At 42.0% G+C, this 20,693-nt stretch overlaps 1 protein-coding gene across 5 annotated transcripts in view; it reads left to right on the plus strand.

Moving 5' to 3' along the window:
* LOC140403484 (ubiquitin carboxyl-terminal hydrolase 54-like) overlaps window positions 1-20,693 on the plus strand; it is a 166,936-nt gene that overhangs the window by 88,722 nt on the left and 57,521 nt on the right. For all 5 annotated transcript variants that reach the window (XM_072491391.1, XM_072491394.1, XM_072491395.1 and 2 more), the window contains exons 4-6: window positions 13,181-13,315; window positions 15,677-15,790; window positions 18,159-18,241. In XM_072491391.1, coding sequence (XP_072347492.1) covers window positions 13,181-13,315; window positions 15,677-15,790; window positions 18,159-18,241 — 332 coding nt within the window. The remainder of the gene's footprint in view (window positions 1-13,180; window positions 13,316-15,676; window positions 15,791-18,158; window positions 18,242-20,693) is intronic.

A 20,693-nucleotide genomic window follows, 5' to 3' on the forward strand; every position in this document is an offset into this window, starting at 1 on the left:
TCCAACTTAATGTAGGAACCAGCTGCAGGGTTTTTTGTTAAACCTAACCTGCACATTCTTGGTAACAGAAATGGGTGCTATTTTTCTTCCAGGTTTATGTGAACCTCCGTTATATCAGCCCTTTAAATGATTAAATAAACTTATTTTGTTGTTGATCATCCGAGATTATTAATCTGAGTATGTTGATTCTGTAAGGAGACCAAATTCAGGAACCCCTAATCTTAATAATTTGTCCAAATTTAAGCATAAGCATCCCCCAGTTCGAGGATTAATGTGCTGCTTGGGTCAGCATTCTTGCCTCAATCAGGCCCTTGCCAATGATGACATGGAGAACATTTATATTCAACGATAGAAGGTAGCAATTCAGTTCTCATCTGGTCTCAACACTTTGAAGCAGGAATCAGTGTAAAGCATTAATAAATGTGAACTCTGGCAATTTGAATTGTTTTATTTGTGTCACCCAGGAATATTGGGGTCAAGCAGAACAAGAAAAAACTTGCACCTGTACTGTGCTTTTCTTATTCTCAGAACATTCTATAGTGCTTCACAGCCAATCAAGTACTAATGAAGTCTAATCACTGTTTAAAATGACCTGGAGGGGTTGCCTGTCAGCACACAGGAAGATCCCATAAACAACATGTTTGGAATTGAAAATTAGTCACTTGAGCAATGTAATGAAGAGTCATTTCTGCTCTTGGAACTATATTCCTGAAAGAGCCTTTGTGTCAAGATTATAATTCGTTCTTTGGTCACACCTTATCGTTCTGAGTATTAGTTCAGTCTATTTAATAAACATTGTGTGTTTGATACCTGTGTGATTTGAGACAGTTCATTGTTTCCTTTTGTGAGTTAATCTTGTAATTCTTGTGGTATTTGCATGAGATTGTCTGTAAGTGAATTGAAGACATTTGAATATGCCCTGACTTTGCTGTGATGCAAATTCTAGGATTGTGCACGTCGCTTCCTATTTTTTTTACAAATATTTTTTATTTCAACAAACAAACCATTTTTTCCCCAAAGAGAAACAATTGACAAAAACATTCAGGATGCTTATTTTGCCTTCTCCATCTACTCTGGTAGCATAGTGATTATTTTACTGGATGATCTAAAGACATCAGTTTGAATCCCATTACTGCAACTTGGAAATTTAACTTTGTTAATTAAGTAAATCTAGAGTAAGCCTCAGTCTTGATGACTATGAAACTGCTAGATTGTTATTAGAATTCATAAGACTATGAGAAACAGGTCAAGGAGTAGACTATTTGGACCCTCGAACCACTCTTCTATTCAATAAGATCATGGCTAATTTGATAGTCTCGACTCCCACTTTCCTGATTCCCCTGGACATCAAAAATCTGCCTGATTCAACTTTGAATATTTTCAATAACCCAGCCTCCACTGTTCTCTGGGGTGGAAAAATGAACAATCTTCTGAGAGAGGAAATTCTTTTTAATCTCCATTTTGTGAGATCCTTTATTTTTAAACTGTACTCTCCATTCTAGATTCCCCCACGGGGGGAGCATCCTTTCAGCATCTACCCCGTCAAGGCTCCTCAGATTCTCATGTTTGAATAGAATCATCTCTCATTCTTCGATATTCCACTGAGTATAGACCTGGTGTGGTCTCATCAACATCCTGTTTAGTTATAGCAAGACTTCCCTACTTTTATACTGCATCGCCCTTACAATAAAGGTCTGTTTGTAACCAAAGAGAAAATGCTGGAAAATCTCAGCAGGTCTGGCAGCATCTGTCGGGAGAGAAAAGAGCTAATGTTTCGAGTCCAGATGAGAGCTTTGACAAAGGGTTTTTTGGTTTTCTCTTTGGTTTCAGATTCCAGCATTCGTAGTAAGTTACTTTTATTAAAGGTCTGTTTGTATTCTGATCCACTTGCTATACCTGAATGTCCTACAACACAGGACTACACTTCTGCTGAACAGCAGAAGCAGTGTGTTATAGCCAAGGTAGCCAACCCCATAATAACGGATCAGATCAAAACTGCAGTCATGTCCCATACAATTGTTACTAGTTGTGGACAATTTACCAACCAGGAGGAAGAAGCTCCATGATCATCCCCATCTCTGTGATGGCAGAGACCAGCAGCTGAGTTCAGAAGACCATACTGAATCATTTACAACCATCTTCAGCCACAAATCCAGATTGCATGATCCATTCGGCCTCCTTCTAAGGTCCCTAGCATCACAAGCATATTCAATTAATTTGGTTCACTCTGTGTGATAACAAAGAATAGTGGATACAGCAAATGCTATGGGCCCTAACAGCATCCTGGCTGTAGTGCTGAAAGCTTGGTGCTCGAGACTTAATCAAGGCGTTTTGGTGCAGCTGCAGTATTGGTATCGACTTGACAAAGTGAAAAATTATCCGGGTAGAGGTGGTCAGCAGGATGCTGTGTCCTCGTAGATGAATTCTGAGGCAGTATGTTCTATCCTTTAATTGCAGTTTATACTGTTTAATTTGGCTGGTGTTAATCTGAGAGTCCAATTCACAGAATCACAGATTAGTTACAGTACAGAAGGAAGCCATTCACGGTTCTCAAAATGAGCAGTCCCTTTAGCACCATTATCTCATACTTCCCATAACCGTGCATATTTTCTTTTCCGATAACCGTCTAAGGGGTGGCACGGTGATGCAGTGGTTAGCACTGCTGTTTCACGGTGCTGAGGACCCAGGATCAATTCAGGCCTCGGGTGACTATCTGTGTGAAGTTTGCCCTTTCTCCCTGTGTCTGTGTGGGTTTCCTCCGGGTGCTCCGGTTTGCTCCAAAGATGTGCAGGTTAAGTGGATTGACCATGATAAGTTGTCCCTTAGTGCCCAGGGATGTGTGGGTTAGATGAAAGTGTGATAGGAATAGGACAGGGAAGTGGGTTTGGGTGGAATTCTCTTTCAGAGGGTCGGTGCAGGCTCAATGGGCTGAATGGCCTCCTGCACTGTAAAGATTCTATGAATTTATGATTCACAGCTCTAGGGTCCCAGGTTCGATTCTTGGGTCTATGACTGTGCGGAGTCCACACGTTCTCACTGTGTCTGCGTGGGTTTCCTTCGGGTGCTCCAGTTTCCTCCCACAATCCAAAGATGTGAGGGTTGGGTGGATTGGCCATGCTAATTTGCCCCATAGTGTCCAAAAAGGTGAGGTGGGGTTACTGGCTACGGTGGTAGGGTGGAGGTGTGGGCTTAAGTAGGGGTGCTCTTTCCAAGGGCCAGTACAGACGTGATGGGCTGAAGGACCTCCTGCACTGTAAATTCTATGATTCTATGTGAATTGGCAACACTAAATTGCCCCTTAATAAGGGGGGGGGGGGAGAAATAATTGGGTACTCCGATACCAGTCTAGCTCCCCTTTGACTGCTTCAATTAAATATCTTCATATTTCAAATTCAGTTGCAGGGTTTGGCATTGTTGTGGTCAGACGAGCAATTTTGCACTGGGTTTTCTGACTATTCTGTTGCAAGACCAGTACATTGGGAACTAGCTCCACTAAATCCATTATAAAAGCACCTATAAATGTATAACCTGGCATCACGGACCGAGTTCCCAGATTCTTAGGTTGATAATATGTAGACACTGTTATACTTGATTATCTTACAATTTAGTACCAGTTTAGGTTGTTAGCTATAGGTAGTGAAGCTTCAGCTCAGTTAAACCAAATACATCAAAAATGTTAAATAGTCTTCATTTTAATTTCAAAAATGCTCTTCGTTTTTTAAACAATCTTTATGCCTGTTTTTAAGAAGTCTCATCAAAAAGTTTGGACATTTACACCAGGCCAATCAGGATTTGGATTGGATTGGATTGAATTTGTTTATTGTCACGTGTACTGGGGTACAGTGAAAAGTATTTTTCTGCGAGCAGCTCAACAGATCATTAAGTACATGGGAAGAAAAGGGAATAAAAGAAAATACATAATAGGGCAACACAACATATACAATGTAACTACGTAAGCACCGGCATCGGATGAAGCATACAGGGTGTAGTGTTAATGAGGTCAGTCCATAAGAGGGTCATTTAGGAGTCTGGTGACAGTGGGGAAGAAGCTGTTTTTGAGTCTGTTCGTGCGTGTTCTCAGACTCCTGTATCTCCTGCCCGATGGAAGAAGTTGGAAGAGTGAGTAAGCCGGGTGGGAGGGATCTTTGATTATACTGCCCGCTTTCCCCAGGCAGCGGGAGGTGTAGATGGAGTCAATGGATGGGAGGCAGGTTCGTGTGATGGACTGGGCGGTGTTCACGACTCTCTGAAGTTTCTTGCGGTCCTGGGCCGAGCAGTTGCCATACCAGGCTGTGATGCAGCCCGATAGGATGCTTTCTATGGTGCATCTGTAAAAGTTGGTAAGGGTTAATGTGGAATTGACATGCCGAATTTCCTTAGTTTCCTGAGGAAGTATAGGCGCTGTTGTGCTTTCTTGGTGGTAGCGTCGACGTGGGTGGACCAGGACAGATTTTTGGAGATCTGTAACTTGTGATATTTTAGGTTTATAGTTTATCAGAATGTGTCTCTTGCTGAATGCTAATTAACACACGTACTTCCAGCATTTACTGTTTTAAATCCATATTTCCATTACTTTCCACATTTTATTAAAAATGTTTGTGGAATGCCACAGTTGATGCCACTTGTTTTTGCAAACCCAGCTTTTCTTGCTCACCATCTACTCTCTAATGTGCAACATTTCACTCTGTTTTTATCTCTTCCTGTATTTACTGTCCACTGCTGACCTGGCAGATTAAACAACATGAGAAAAACACTGACTTTGATACATTGAAATTCTGAGGTAAAAATTAGTGATCCTGATGGAAGGGAATGAACAAAGGCAAGATTTAAGAGGTGGGTTTTGAGGAGGTATTGTTACGCGAGCACTAAAGAGAGGGAGGGTTCAAAGGATATTAGAGGTTAGAAGACGAGAGAACATGTTCAGCATCTTGATTCTTCGAACATTGCAGAAGCAGAAGTGGAGGTCTCAGGAGAAATTTGTGGAGAAGGCTAGCATTTTGACATTGGACATTGGAGTACAAAAACCAGTGTGTGTTGGTGAGAGACCGAGCAATGCAGATGCGGGAATGTGACTCCATGCAGTTGTTGGAGGTTGTGCACACCTGAAAAAGGATTGCTTCCAGGTCCTGGCTCTGGAGGTAGTACTATTCGCTCTAATAGGCAGATTTGCCAAAGACTGATGCTGCCCACAACGGATAAGATCCAGATTGCAACATCTCATGAGATCCGGTTGGATCTTTCGAGGCGTGGCGAGTTGGGTAGATCCTGGAAGAGGCGTCCTTCGAACAGGGGGCACAGTGAGGCCCAGTAGATTGTGCCCATGACTGAAGTGACTTGGCACTCCAGGCACTTATTTCAAACTGCTGCCATGCTGTCCTTCAATGTGTGTTAGGGACCGGTTATATGTAATAAGCAATGTAGATCCACTTCTGTGTTTTGTAACTCTCATCCCCCGGACGTGTAAGTACAAATACAATTTTTTTCTCACCATCTGATTTCTGGCTAAATTATGTAAATTCAGAATTTGTATTTAAAGCTTCCGAGCTGCAAATGTTTGAAGCAATTCCCAGTTCAGGAGGTGAGAAGCTTCAACAGTTAAAGCTGCCTCTCTGAAATAGGCTCTCATTGCTTGCTTCAGTGCATGTCTTGTCCAAATAATACAGTTTATGGCAATTGACCACTAATGCATCTGCATTTGTGAACTCTTGAGAGGTATTTAGTTAATACAATATTACGTATGTGACTTTATTATTTCATGGGATGTCGGCATCACTGGCTCGGCCAGCATTTATTTTCTGTCCTTAATTGCTCTTTATACGTATAGTTCTAAGTCAGGATGGTGTGTGCCTTGGAAGGGAACTTGCAGGTGGTGATATTTCCATGCATCTGCTACCCTTGGCATTCTTGGTTTTGTTGAGTTGCTGCAGTACATCTTGCAGACGGTACATGCACATTCCACCACCTACAGTGGCAGCAGTGAATTGGAAATGGCGGCTGGGGTACCAATCGAGCAGGCTGCTTTGTCCATGTACATGTGGAAATATACATTATAATTTTAGTTTAATAACACAATCGTTGCAAGATTGACCAGGTTCTTTGGAGTGGTGGACAAATGTGGGAGGTGTGGCGGGAGCCCGGCAAACCACGCACATATGTTTTGGCCGTGCCCGGCACTGGAAGGGTATTGGAAGGGAGTGACGGGAGTGATTTCGCGGGTGGTGAAGGCCCGGGTCAAACCAGGCTGGGGGTTAGCTCTATTTGGAGTTGCAGAAGAGCCGGGAGTGCAGGAGGCGAAAGAGGCCGACGTTGTGGCCTTTGCGTCCCTAGTAGCCCGGCGCAGGATCCTACTCATGTGGAAGGAGGCGAAACCCCCCGGACTGGAGGCCTGGGTAAATGATATGGCGGGGTTCATTAAACTGGAGCAGATAAAGTTTGCCCTGAGAGGATCGGCTCAAGGGTTCACCAGGCGGTGGCAGCCATTTCTCGACTACCGAGGGGAACGTTAGAGGGAAGACAGATGACCAGCAGCAGTAACCCAGGGGGAAGGGGGAGGGGGGGGGGGTTAGTTTAGTTTAGGTCAAAGATAAAGGGGTTTTGTTACTTGTGTATTGTTAAAAATTTCTGTATTATTGTTGCGTTTGCTTTGTAAGAGGGGAAAAACTGTTGTTTGGGAAAAAAATTTCAATAAAACATATTTAAAAAAAAAAAAATAACACGATCGTTTAGAAATTTGTACAGTCCCTATTTTAAATTTAAATTTAAGATGTAATCTAGTGTGGCCTCTTGGTCGACACTCTGTGGACAGTTGTAACATTTGTTTTTACTGAACTGTTCTTGTTCACAAAGATGCTGATCTTCTTCAAGTAGCAAATAGGAAACATTATTTTGGCCTTTCTTGCTTTGACCGAAAGTGCCGCGAAATCAAATTTTCAGCTTTCTGTGTCTATCTTTAATGTTGTTTATTTGTTCTTTACTGGCTTGGACAGGTTTTGGGTGCAGTCCAGTATGTTTCTAATTACCGTTAAAAGTTGTCAAATTGTGCAAAACTCTGGTTTAATACTTTGGCATTAAATTAACTATTGGGTTATCATGTTCAATTTAGGTATTTGTGGAGAATACAGTCAGATCAACTAAGTACATTTCACATAAAAACTACCCTGCAATCAATGTGTAAACCTCAAGCTGTATGAATTGCAATTCTGCAGAACTGTACATTAGATTCAATGACTGGAATCATCCCAGCTGATTGTAGTGAATCTTTTCTACTTGACATGAGCCAACCTTGTAGGAACATGAACTAAAGTTTCCACTGGTTTAATGGAATTAAAAAAATACCCAATTAATTCGTTCCCAATTAAGGGGCAATTTAGCGTGCTCAATTCACCTACCCTGCACATCTTTGAGTTGTGGGGGTGAGACCCACTCGGACACGGGGAGAATGTGCAAACTCTACACGGAAAGTGACCTGGCGCCGGGATCAAACCCGGGTCCTCGGCGTTGTGAGGCAGCGGTGCTAGCCACTGTGCCGCCCTTTAATGGAAATTTTCAAGTTGTTTGGTTCAGAAATGAAGGATTGTTACCATGAATAGAATACGCCTTGTTTTCTTTCTGCTAACTAATGATTCTGCTGATGGTGACAGCAAATACTTGGATATAATATGCAGTATGGACCAGGTAGCCCCTCCACAAAGAATTCCATCCAAAAATTCATGAGTGTCCATGAGGTCAAGGTCACCCATACAAACCTTCGATGATCGTGTCAGCTGTTGTCCATAAATAAATTATCAGTACATTCATTTCAGCAGTTGCTTTATTTATCCAATAGTGTGACATTTAACTGGCGATTCGCCCACCAACCCGAGGCTTGGCTTCCGGTGACCAATTTGAAATCTCGTCTCCCTTTATCTGTCACGCTGGACTGTTTCCATGACATTGGGACCATGGACTAAATTTGAAAGGACAAGGTGCCGTTTAGACATCAATGTTGTTCCAGTGCAGTGGAGCAGAGAGAAGTCATACCATATAAGAATAAATTGTGGTATAATTATGGTGGTTCTGCTGGGTTCAAAAAATGGCTATGTGGGAGGAAACCGGAGCACCTGTAGGAAACCCACGCAGACACGGGGAGAAAGTGCAAACTCCACACAAATCACCCACGGCCAGAATTTAATCTGGATCCTTGGGGTTGACCACTGTGCCACCGTGCTGCCAAGGTGAAGGTTGGACAGGTAGTCCCATTGGACTTTAAACAAATAAGGAGTTATCCTGAGGATACGTCACAGTGGATACTGAAAGTTCGTTTCCCCTTATGGGAGAGGCTAGAGTCCCTTAAAGTCAAGAGCAGTAACACTCGCATTCAGGGATTCAGTGTGAAACACGATAAAATACTGAGGCTAAAAGCATCGATTATAGTCCTCCTCAATTCCTCATCAATCACTCATTGTTACATAATTATAATATGCAGGAATCCAGTTTTAATCACTTGACCATGTGCATTCAGATTATTGTGCTCAATTCAAATTACCTAATGGTGTGTTTGAATAGCATTTCAGTGTCCAGTTTCTCTCCGTTTTAAAGGCATCTAATGTCGAATGAAGAGAAGCAGAAAGCATTCTCTGCTTGTCTCTTTTCCCTTCCTCATCAGCATAAAATGAATAGTTGTCAAAACCCTGGGATTAAAATTATGGTATTTTTAAAGGAGAGGCTTGTAGACCTGAAGGTACGAACAAACCAGCTTTATTAGCAAGACACTTATTCAACCGGCTGTAAACATTGACTGTTAGCCTTCTCAAACCGTTGATGACATCATCACCATGTCATGTGATCGGACTCTTATAAGTGACCTTGTTCCAACTAGGAACATACATGAAAACACAACAAAAATGATTAAATGTTTTTGCTTTACATTGTGACAAATTAACTTTATTCTTCAACCATCTCCCCTGACAGCATCCCACCTCACACCAGTTGCTTTTCCTACCCTTGTCAGTATTTCTAAAGCTTTCTCATTCTTGCATTATTTACAGTTGTTGCTGCTAACATTTTCACTGAAATATCAGGAAAAGGGGCAAGCTTTGTCTTGTTTACGAAAGGTGTTGGGGGAGATCTGTATTTAGCAAGCTGCTTTTCACAGAAGAGCTCTTGTAACGTTGGTAGATTTCAGTACTGTAGATTCAACTGTTTACTCAAGGTGCAGTGTCATTTATTTCCATTGCATACGTTATTGCTATTGTGAGATGTGTTGGCAACAAAATGGTTACGCTTTCAACCTTTAAAAAAACAACAGTGTGCTGAACTTTCAGATAGTCTGATGACAATTAGTATAATTAGAGTTGCCTGTCGAGATTTGTACACCAGCGTCCCTACAAACATTGAGATAAATGATCAGATCATTTGTTTCAGATGTTGGTTGAGAATTAAATGTTCTGATGCACTGCACTGAAATGTCAGCCTAGATTCCGTGTTGAAGTCTTTGGAGTGCAACTTGAACCCACAATGTTCTGACCCTGAGGCAAGAGTGCTAACTTTGACAGTGAACTTCACAGAAAACTATTAAAAACAGCAACGTCTTTAAGCTGTTTGTGGGTCATCAGTAAAAGTTAACAATTGCTGGTTGGAGATTGGGTGGAGCAGAAATGTCTTCATTTTAGAATTTGATTTTTCAGTGTGGTACATTTCCCAAGCTCTTTGGGAAGATTACAATTCATAGAAAGGTTTACAATTCATAGAAAGGTTAACAGTCTTGAATGTATTTTGAAAGATACTGGGGCTAAAGGGTTAAATCATAAGAACAGGTTTCACAGACCAGACTTGCATTTTCTTGAATATTGAAGATTACGGTGTGATTTAATTGAGGTGTTTAAGATGATTAAAGGGTTTGATAGGATGAATAATTGAAGGTCCTTTTGTTTTTCTGCTTCCGTAGATAGTTCAGGCAGTGCCCTATTTGCCCCCCCCCTTTCACCAACACTCTGACTCCCTTCTGTTGGTACAGAGTCGAGGATTTCTGGTCTCTCCAGCACAAAGTTTAGTGCTTGGACCATTTGTTGTTTGTAGAAAGTGTTGGGAACTGTTTTAATAATCAGAGTATCCCCCCCCCCCCCCCCGTACATTGGCACTGAGGGGAGGGTACCCTGTTTCTCCAGCACAGAATTAGTGTTTGTACTGTTTGGCCTTGTTTATATTTTTTACTGTTTTAATAAAAAGATATGGATAGCGAGAAGCTATTTCTCCTGGTGGAGAAGTCCAGAACAAAGAGGCATAACCTTAAAATTATAGCTGTTCAGAACTGATAACATAGAACATACAGTGCAGAAGGAGGTCATTCAGCCCATTGAGTCTGCACCAACCCACTTAAGCCCTCACTTCCACCCTATTCCCGAAACCCAATAACCCCTCCTAACCTTTTTTTTGGGGCACTAAGGGCAATTTAGCATAGCCAATCCACCTAACCTGCACGTCTTTGGACTGTGGGAGGAAACCGGAGCACCCGGAGGAAACCCACGCAGACACGGGGAGAATGTGCAGACTCCACACAGACAATGACCCAGCAGGAAATCGAACCTGGGACCCTGGCGCTGTGAAGCCACAGTGCGAGCCACTTGTGCTACGGTGCTGATGTCAGAAAGCAAACGCCAGCAATAATGGAACTTTCAGCCCCCAAAAATGCCATTGAGAATGGGGTTAAAGATTGATAGATTTTTAACAGGCTAGAGTTGAGGGCTACAAAAGAATGTTGGGCAAATGTAGTCGAAGTAAAGGTCAGTCATAACCTAACTGAACGATTTGACAGGCTGGAGGCTACTTACTTGCTTTTGGATATTTAATATGTTGTGTGCTGTTCCTTGCCACCATTTTAGAAGAGGCAATATCCCATTGAAAATTAGTTAAGTTCAAGGTTAAATTAGTGGGCTGACAGGGCGGCAGGGTTAGCACTGCTGCCTCACGGTGCCGAGGACCCGGGATCGATCCAGGCCCTGGTTCACTGTCCTTGTGGAGTTTGCACATTCTCCCTGTGTCAGCGTGGGTCTCACCCCCACAACCCAAAGATGTGCAGGCTAGGTGGATTGGCCACGCTAAATTGCCCCTTAATTTGGAAAAAAAAAGAATTGGGTACTCTAAATTTGTTTATTTTTAAATTAGTGGGCAGAGGACTATCACAAGTATATTGGACATCTGCCTGCCAGAATCGATAGGAATTCCTCGGCTACAAACCATTTATATTCAGACCATTTGAGTGGGAAAATTTATACAATCTGAAAATAATTGTTGTTGCTATTTTTAAAGTAGAAACTTTTGAACCATTTTATGAGCTGCTTTCACATCTGAAAAACTTGGCAAATGATGACTCTGTGCAAATACTGCTAACTATTTGTCTTGAAGGAGTTTTGAACGTTCTTTATATTTAAAAACTGACACGAATCCCATTAGTTTTGTTCACTCCACTTTACAAAAAGCGAAATTGTTTAGCACAAAGCCCTCCGAACCACGAATAGAGCTTTATATTAATCACAGTTCAAGCTTCTAAATCACATCAGTTTTTCTGTTCCTGCAGTAGATTGAATGATGTAGATACACCCCCATGTTGGGTAGTTTTCACCTAGCTCCTTGTCACCTAGTTCCTCATGAGTGCCTCGCCAAATGTACTAATTGTTTCCTTGGTAACTGAAATACAGCAGTTTGATTCCAGAATTTTTATTTTGAAATTTAAAAATTGTAACACCTGCATAAATGTTGTCCATTTATTTACAGACAACATTATACTGGAACTGTGTTTCTGAACTTTGGTGACTTCTAAGGATATGAGCCAAACATTCCAAGGAATGTTTTCACAATGGAAGCCATATTGTGAAAGAGTTGACCAGTAATGTAGCTGCCATCCTTTAAAGCATTGTTAGGTTTAAAAATATCACAGATGGGTTCAAATCCGCTTTTGTTTCAAGGCTTGATTCCTGTTTTTGTTATTTCCCTGCAACACTGAATTAGCTGTAAATGTATAAACAATTTCATCTTGCATTTACATAACATCTTTCACTCAAAACAGAAATAGAAGCATATATTGACCAAATTTAAGCTTCTTAAAAATGTTATTTTTGATTTAACATTCTTTTAAGAATGGTGTTTGTGTCTATAAACATGTTGTTCTAAAATAACCAACACGGTGATGATGGGGAAAGGAATTCTGAATTTAAATTAAAAATGCTGCAAACACTGAACAGGTAGAAGCCTCTGTGGACAGGCCAGGACTTCATATTTTATGTATGGACTTTTTTTGATGAAGAATCTATACTTAAAACATAATGCCTCCATGTATTCTCCATTTGCAGAGCCAGCATTTTCTGCTTCTGGTTTAAAATGTTTGATGAAAATGTTTTCATATTTGTATGAAAGACTTCTTGGGCTGGATTATCCCATTCGGTGGCAGAGTGTCCATGCCATCGGAAACGCCGTCGCGTTTCACGACTACGTGAACGGGCCGCTGGGAGTACCGATTCTGGCCCCTATACAGGGGGCCAGCACGGCGCTGGTTCACGCCGTTCCAACCTCCCATCCCGGCATGAACTGTGCGCCGTGCCAACCCGGGCATGCGCGGTGGCCTCCCTCAACATGCCGGCCCCGATGCAACATGGCGTGGGAGTTCAGGGCCTGGCGCGTAAGAAAATAGGCCCAGGGAGCGAGACGCCTGCCCGCCGATCGGTGGGCCCCGATCACAGGCCAGAGCCCCCCCTCCCACACACACACACACAGGCCGCCCCCCACAGGCCACCCGCCGACCCTGTGCGCAGAGTTCCTGCTAGCGAGACCAGGTGTGGACGGCGCCAGCGGGACTCTGCCTTTTTAGAGTGGCCGCTCAGCCCATCTGGGCCGGAGAATCGGCGGCCCGGCACGTAGAGCGACCGGCGCCGCGCCAAACGTGCCGGCGCCAATGGTGCCGTTTCTCCACTCAGTGGAGAATCGCGTGGCACGGTTGCGGGGATTCTCCGGCCCAGCGCGGGGCTGGGAGTATCCCGCCCCATGTATCTTGAAAATTACCGACTGACCGATCTTTCTTGAAGAGAGAAGGCTTCTTTGAAACAATAACTGATGTCTACATTTCCTGTTCCATCAGCCTTTCATATTGCCAGAAAATACTTTTGGAAGTAGATTTTGGAATGCACTAACTCTAATCTATTTCCTGTAGGGAATCTTCACTCAGTTCCAATACAGCAAAGAAAAGGTGCTGCCATCTGATGCCTTGCGTAGTGCTCTTGCCAAAACCTTTCAAGACGAACAGCGCTTCCAGATGGGGATCATGGATGATGCAGCAGAATGTTTTGTAAGTGAAATGACAGCTGCCTGGATTCTCTTGTTCGATTAATCGCTAATACACTTCATAGGAGAGGGGCTGTTCCATTTTTGGAATGCTTATGCAGTGGAAAAGTGCAACCTATTCCATAGGTGAGGGAAAGAGCTCGGAATACCTTCCTCGTTTATAATTTTAAGAAAACGAACTGTTAAAAGTACTGAAAGCAGCTGAAAAAACTGCAACTATTACTTGCAAGTAGGAATTCCACCCTCGCAACTTTAGTTTGGCAGTGAGCAACAAGACTGACTAAAGAGATACTATGAATGCTCCTTGTATTTATAAAACCAGACATTGATTTTGTACCCTGTTTATGGTGCCATAACTTGCCACATTGTGACCACTTAGCTTTATCAGTCACCAACAGGTGAGATTTATCATTAAAATATTTTATCAGCTTGAAATCTATTTCTTCACCGTGTTGCAATTCTGTGGTTCATGGTTCATGTTAATATTTTTAGAAGTAATTTTTAGTTATAGGAATTAAAGTTTAACTGGAAAATGGGGTAAATCCAATTAAAGCAAGTTTGAAGTCTGTTAACATCAGGTCATCATTGCCCCAACCTTTAAGGCTAACAGCTAAAAAAGTAAGATCATTAAACAACAAGTGTGCTTTCTTAGCTGGGAAGCTGGAGACATGGGGCGAGATCTACCGGCTGGGCTGTGCACGGAAAGCAGTGCAGCGCAACCGGTGGATGCCGGGAGGATCCCCCTTTCAGGATCTAACGTGCTCGCCATGCCTCGCGAGATCTTGTTAGATCACGCGATGTGAATTCTGCCCCTTGTGGGCTGTATCAACTTCTGGCAAAGCTGAACATTCGAGTGGGACAGCTGGTGTCACTTTAATTTGCATTCCCAAGATATCACCAAGGCATGGGATCTCACCCCCTCACCTGGGAAACCTCAGGCGAGCTCCATTCAGTGCTGGCTCCACAAAAGGGATCCAACAGAACAGCACTTGTGGGAGACTCCCAGGGGATCGGAGGCCCACACGTGCATGCCCTCCAGGCAGGGTAGCATTCTGGCACTGCTGTTGCCACTTAGGCACTCTGGCACTGCCAAGGTGCCAGCCTGGCATTTTCTGCACAGTGGGGATCAGGACCGGGACCAGGGGTGCTCTGCGGGGGAGGGAGCAAGGCAAGGACCCCCTTATAGTGAGTTGGGGCTGAGGAGGTGTTCGGGGATCATGTCAGGGGCACGAGAGATTGGGATGCCATTTTAAAATGGCATTCTGACCTCTTGCTGCACTGAGGAGTTCCGGTGAGCGGAGCACATCCGTGCAGAAAACGGGCCGAAGTGGGGTTTGACCACATGTTCCCTGGCTGAGGCCTGATCTACCCGGATGGGCGTTCGATAGAGGAGTGTTTCTCTGCACTCCAAGCGCTGGGAACACCTGACGTGGCTGGTTTAGCACAGTGGGCTAAACTGCTAGCTTGTAATGCAAAACCGTGCCAGCAGCGCGGGTTCAATTCCCGTACCAGCCTCCCCGATCAGGCGCCGGAATGTGGCGACTAGGGCTTTTCACAGTAACTTTTAACAAAGTAACTTCAAATTCAATCAAAGGTAATGGGTAACATTTCAAATGATGTTCATTTTCTACAATTCTGAACTCTTTCACATAATTTGCTCAGGCAGATTTCCTTATCTGGACTGCCTTTGGTCAAAGCAGTTAAAGAAACCAGGTCAATTTATACAACTTGTGGATTTTGGTTTCAAAGCGACAGAATATTTTGTTGAACAATTTATTTCTTCATTTGAAAAGTACAGTATGTTGGGCATCATTTTTCATACAGTCTCAATTTGCATTAAAGCTGTGCATGAAAATTAAAAGATGCATGCTAGCAGGAGCTGGCTAGAATCTTTACTGTTGCAGAGAGATGCATCACTCCTGTGATTATGGGACTGAAGTACCACATTTTGAACTCTGGCATTTATCTGACAACACAGCATATCTTGCCACAGCTTCTGGGTTTTTGTCAGCGGTTATGAGTTCTATTGTTTACCATCAGTGATGGCTGAAAATGTTGATTCACTCAACAAGACACACCAGACCTGCTCCTAATGCTGGGTAACATACCCATCAATGATATCCATTGCTCATTATTTATTTATTGCAATTAGCCACTTCTGGATTCCTAACTAGCCACATGTGGCTAATCACGAACTTATTTAACAACACTGAAGCCCACAATAAAGTAAAAACCTACAATTATGACTTTCCTCTTGTTTCGTCAAATTATTATTGATAGTTGATGTGTTGACATTCAACATTGAATGAATTGATTTAAATTATGCGAAAGCTGAAATTCCGCATACTTTTTATATTCTTCACAGGAAAATATCCTCATGCGAATACACTTTCACATCGCAGATGAAACAAAAGAGGACATTTGCACAGCAAAACACTGCATTCCGCACCAGAAATTTGCGATGACTTTATTTGAACAGGTAGGAGATGTTCATGTTCCCAACAATAAGGATGGATTTAAAAATTTTTAATTTTGTATTACTTTTTTAAAATTTAAGTTCATCTATGTTTTAAGCTGAAGTTTGAGATTTACCTCTTTTAATGCTGAATTTTCTTGACAAATTTACCAAAAGCGATATTAGCCATCCGTGGATGTTCAACATGTTGCAATGGTTGCTTGTGAAAAATGCTTGTCAATTATCATGCTGCTTTTTAAATCAATAGTCTAAAAATGCTACATCACCATCGTGCTAAAAGCAGTCACAAGTTTTATATTTTTGAAATGGAAGCTGGATCTTGTGCTGCTGCAATATTAATTTTGTTATATGCAGTACAAAAAAAAGGTGCAGCAGTAATAGCTAAAAGACAGGCAAATGAAGACCTTCAGGCAGTTGAGCAATTGCTTTTCGAATGATGTTTTCAAACTGAATGGAAAAAGTCTTTGACTCCATTAAGGAAAGAAGAATTTCCAGAGGCCCCCGCATCATGGAGTGCTAAGCCAGCGACACCCACATCGCGTAAAAATGGATGTCAAAACATTCCGCCCTTCGTGTTATGTAACACAGAAGTCGCAGATTCCGAAATCACGCACAGCTTGTGACTTGGGATACTTGATTGTGCCATGTTTTTATTGAGCTTATTACTTTTTTAAATTTAGGGTACTCGATTCTTTTTTTCCCCCCCCAGTTAATGGGCAATTTAGCGTGGCCAATTCACCTACCCTGCATAACTTTTGGGTCGACACCCACGCAGACACGGAGAGAGTGAGCAAACTCCACACGGACAGTGACCTGGGGCCGGGATTGAACCGGGTTCTCGGCGCCTTGAGGCATCGGTGCTAACCGCTGCGCCACCGTGCTGGCCCTGTGTTCATTACTTTTTAGGAACAGAAGTAATTGGGTGCCTCAAGCCATTCAATTAATTAGGTTATGGCTGATCTTTATCTTGACTCCATTTATCTACATTTGATCTATATTCTTCAGTACCTTTACCTAACAAATTTATCTCTCTACTTTGAACTTTTGAATTGACCTTCCCACAACAACTCAGCTGAGGGCAAAAGTTTCAGATTTCCACTACCCTTCCTGTGAAAAAATGCATGCTGACCTCCCCCCAAATGGCCGAGCTCTAATTGTTCTGGACTCGTGCTCACGTGCCAGAAGATATGTTTCTCTCTCTGATTTCTTTACTTGTTTTGAGATTTATGAGGAAGGAAAACGGCCATCTTCACCCAGTCTGACCTGCCTGTGACTCCAACCCTCAACAAGGTCATTGACTCTTAACTGGCCTCTGACGTGGCCTCGAGAAACCACACAGTTGTATCATGATCACTACACAGCAGCCCTTCAGGTCTATCACCATCTATTCAGGGCATTTAACAACACCCATGTCCAGAATGAATAATTAAGAAAAAAATGTACCCGACCTTAATCTGAATGTTGAGAGCCAGAACTTTGCTCTATGTTTTTGACCATTTGCAATTTTAACTGTTGGGGAGGCAGTTCCTGAGCAACAGTTTTGCTGATGCTTGGCAGCAAACCTGTAGAAAGGACGTACAAATGTGGGAGACACAAAGGGCAGGGCTTTAATGTTTTCCAGTTCACCCTGTACCAAACTGTGATAGAAGTTATAAAAGCAGTGAAAACTTCAAAGATGGAGCAGGTTTAAAAGGAAAGTTGATTGTTAACAATGTATAGTTCAGTCCAGTATCAAACCAAGTCCCCCTATTACCAAGCTGGGTCCTGACTTTGGGCCTGAGACGCTTGAGTTAATATTTCTTTTGAAACTGGTGCTCATAATTGAGCATCCTGAGATTACCATAAATCTTCAAGGGAAGTGAAAGTCAGATCACAATTAATGCATCATATATGTGTTGTATTAAAAAATCCTTACTGCTCATCCTTCCTCTTGCTATATTCCCTGGTGTTAGGCCCATGATAGAGTAGGGCAATCAATCCAAAAGCTTCCATGTAGGACATCTTATTCAAAAGTGCAAAATTGTAAAACTCTATACCTCATCCCTTCAAATCTCTGGTGCATGTTTCATAGTAAAGGCAGTATAACTAGCCTGATTTTTTTCCCCCATCCCCAAATTATATTTTGTGTGTACACTATGGAATCAGTATGAACTGAGATTGGAAGCTTTCTCTTTTGCTTACCACTGGATGTCGTTGTTTTCACAAACAGCTAGCCAGTTTTAAAAATCATATTAATCATACCTAATATTCAGCAAGGACATTCTACTGTTGCGACTCCCGCAGTGATGTGTGAAAACGGAAGTTAGCGTGGCAACTTAGTAGTAAGTTTTGTCCTTTTTGATGGAGTGTGCAGAACAATTTTTTCTTGCAGTGTGTTTGTACTAGCTGTGGCGCAACATCTGATCCACTGCCTTTTATCCAAATGGTGAACTACATTTCTACAACTGCGTTGTGGTAAGCCATTGCTAAAAATAACTGTGCCAAACATGAGCTTTATATAGCACATTCTCATGCATAAAGATTCTAAAAGAGCTGGAATGTCGTGAAAAATGAATAAGCTTGCTCAGGAGTGTGCTGCATTCCTTGTTGACAAATTGAGAAATCAGGCTACTTTCTTTACAATTTTGAATACTGAAACCATGCACATTGACTTTAAACAGATTTATATGTGTGAGTGGAAATTTACGGGTTCCAAATGTGGTCTCATCTGGTCAACTCTTAGTGGAACATGACTATACCGGACAAGTTATAGTAAATGTTTGAAAGTGCTGTAGTGCTGCTGAAAGAGAATCTTATCTAATAATAAATGTTACAGTATCTCTGCTATGTTCTGGCAGGCTCCCTAAGAGCCGCTGAATAGGGAGTGTCTTTGAAATGCTGACAACCTTACTCTGATTATTTATGGTGCATCTCTTCCATACTCGATGGCATAATAAAATAATGATGTGTTCTAAAGATGGAGAAATCTTCCAAGGGAGGCAAAGAGAAAGGAGTTCCTAAAAAGAGTGCACTGAGCCCTACTTGAACAGCATGCCCGTTTGCCTGCAGAGGAAGAGGCAATGCTAGATCAAGTTATGAGTAACAAATAAATTGGGTAGATCCGAGTTAAACGTGGATAAGCAACTCTGGATTGGTGACCACAAAATGATACGTTTATGGTCTAAATAGCAAGGAAAAGGGTTAATGTAGGAGCAAGTGCACCAGTTGGAATATTACAGATTTGAGAAAGTTGAGCTTTTTGAGGTGTTGTGAAAGGAGATGTGACGGAAAGGATTGTTGATCAACCCAGAGATATTGGGGAAAATAAATTGCAAACCATCATATTCAAGGTGCACAATTTTGTTTTAAAAATGACCAAACTTTTAGGATACCTTGGACAAATAAAAACTAATGAAACCTCAAATTAAAGTGCATATAATGTAGGTATGGTTAAAAATTAGACAATACAAAATATGGTTTGCAAAATCAGTAAGGCTGCCAAGGAGATAGTATGAGGAAAGAATTTTGTATTAAAAGAACAGTAAAATATTCTACCTCTAGCATTATTAACTGTGGATATGGAATCATTGAGAGGAAGGAAAATTAAATTCTTATCCCAGAGAGAAGTGGAGACGGCATCATTGAGTATATTCAAGATGAGGTTAGACAGATTTTTGATCTACGGGGAGATCAAAGGTTATTGGAGGGGGGGGGGGGAAAGAAAGTTTGAGGCTACAATCTTGTGTTATGTAAATAGGCATTGCCCATGATTGTGCAAGATTTACAGAAGAAAAGCTTTTGGGCAGGACCCCACCCTGATTTTGATTTAAAAGTGAAGTGAGAAGGTATTTATTATAAATAACAGGAAACTAAAGGGTGACCGGACCCTGGGACCAGGTAACATTTTAGGATTCTATTGAGAACAGATGTGTGCCAGAAGATGACAACAGCTTTTTTCAAAGGGAGGAAGAGAGGTAGTAAGTCTTGGAGGTTTAGGGACAGAAGGGCACCAATGATGGAGTGATTTAAATTGGGCATGTGCAATAGGACAGAATTGGAGAAATGCAGGGCAGCATGGTGGCACAGTGGTTAGCACAGCTGCTTCACAGCGTCGAGGTCCCAGATTCGATCCCGGCTCTGGGTCACTGTCCGTGTGGAGTTTGCACATTCTCCCTGTGTTTGCGTGAGTTTTGCCCCCGCAACTCAAAAGATGTGCAGGTTACGTGGATTGGCCACGCTAAATTGCCCCCTAATTGGAAAAAATGAATTGGGTACTCTAAATTTATTTTTAAAATAAAGAATTGGAGGAATGCAGAGATCTCAGACAAGATGTAATGAACATCTACATAAAAATTAGTTAGGTTGCTATTTTTAGTACTGTCTGCCAAAATGTGGATGTCACATCACAGGAAGGATGTCAAAGCAATAGAGATCGTACAATGCAAGTTGGCTAGGGTGCTGCCATGTATCAGAAAATACAAATGTGAAGAAAGCGTTCCAAAATTGGAGCTGCTTTAGTTTAAACAGAGATTACAGGGTGATTCAATATGCAAAGAATTATGAAAGTATAGTATAAATAGACTATTTACAGTGATTGAAGGGTCTAAAATCAGGAGGCAGAGATATAGGATTAAATATGAGATAAAAGGCTTTAAGTTGTAAGTTGCCTTGAAATAGAACAGACTACAATTTGGAGATCTGTCAACAAACCTTCTTTGTAGGCTTTCTCTCACATTATTATTCTGCAAAAGATAGCCTTGTGAGAATGTTTAATTCATAGAATACTGATAACTGTAATTGTAGGTCTGCCCCAAACTGTAGAAAGGTATTTTTGACATGAGTGTTTCTTCAGTATAAATATTGTTCATAGCGTTGGGGGCAAAATAACGTTCAAATCAAGAACCTTTTTGAGAGATGCAAAGGGTGA

This window comes from Scyliorhinus torazame, chromosome 28 (assembly GCF_047496885.1).
Source record: "Scyliorhinus torazame isolate Kashiwa2021f chromosome 28, sScyTor2.1, whole genome shotgun sequence".
NCBI classification, from domain to species: Eukaryota; Metazoa; Chordata; class Chondrichthyes; order Carcharhiniformes; family Scyliorhinidae; genus Scyliorhinus; species Scyliorhinus torazame.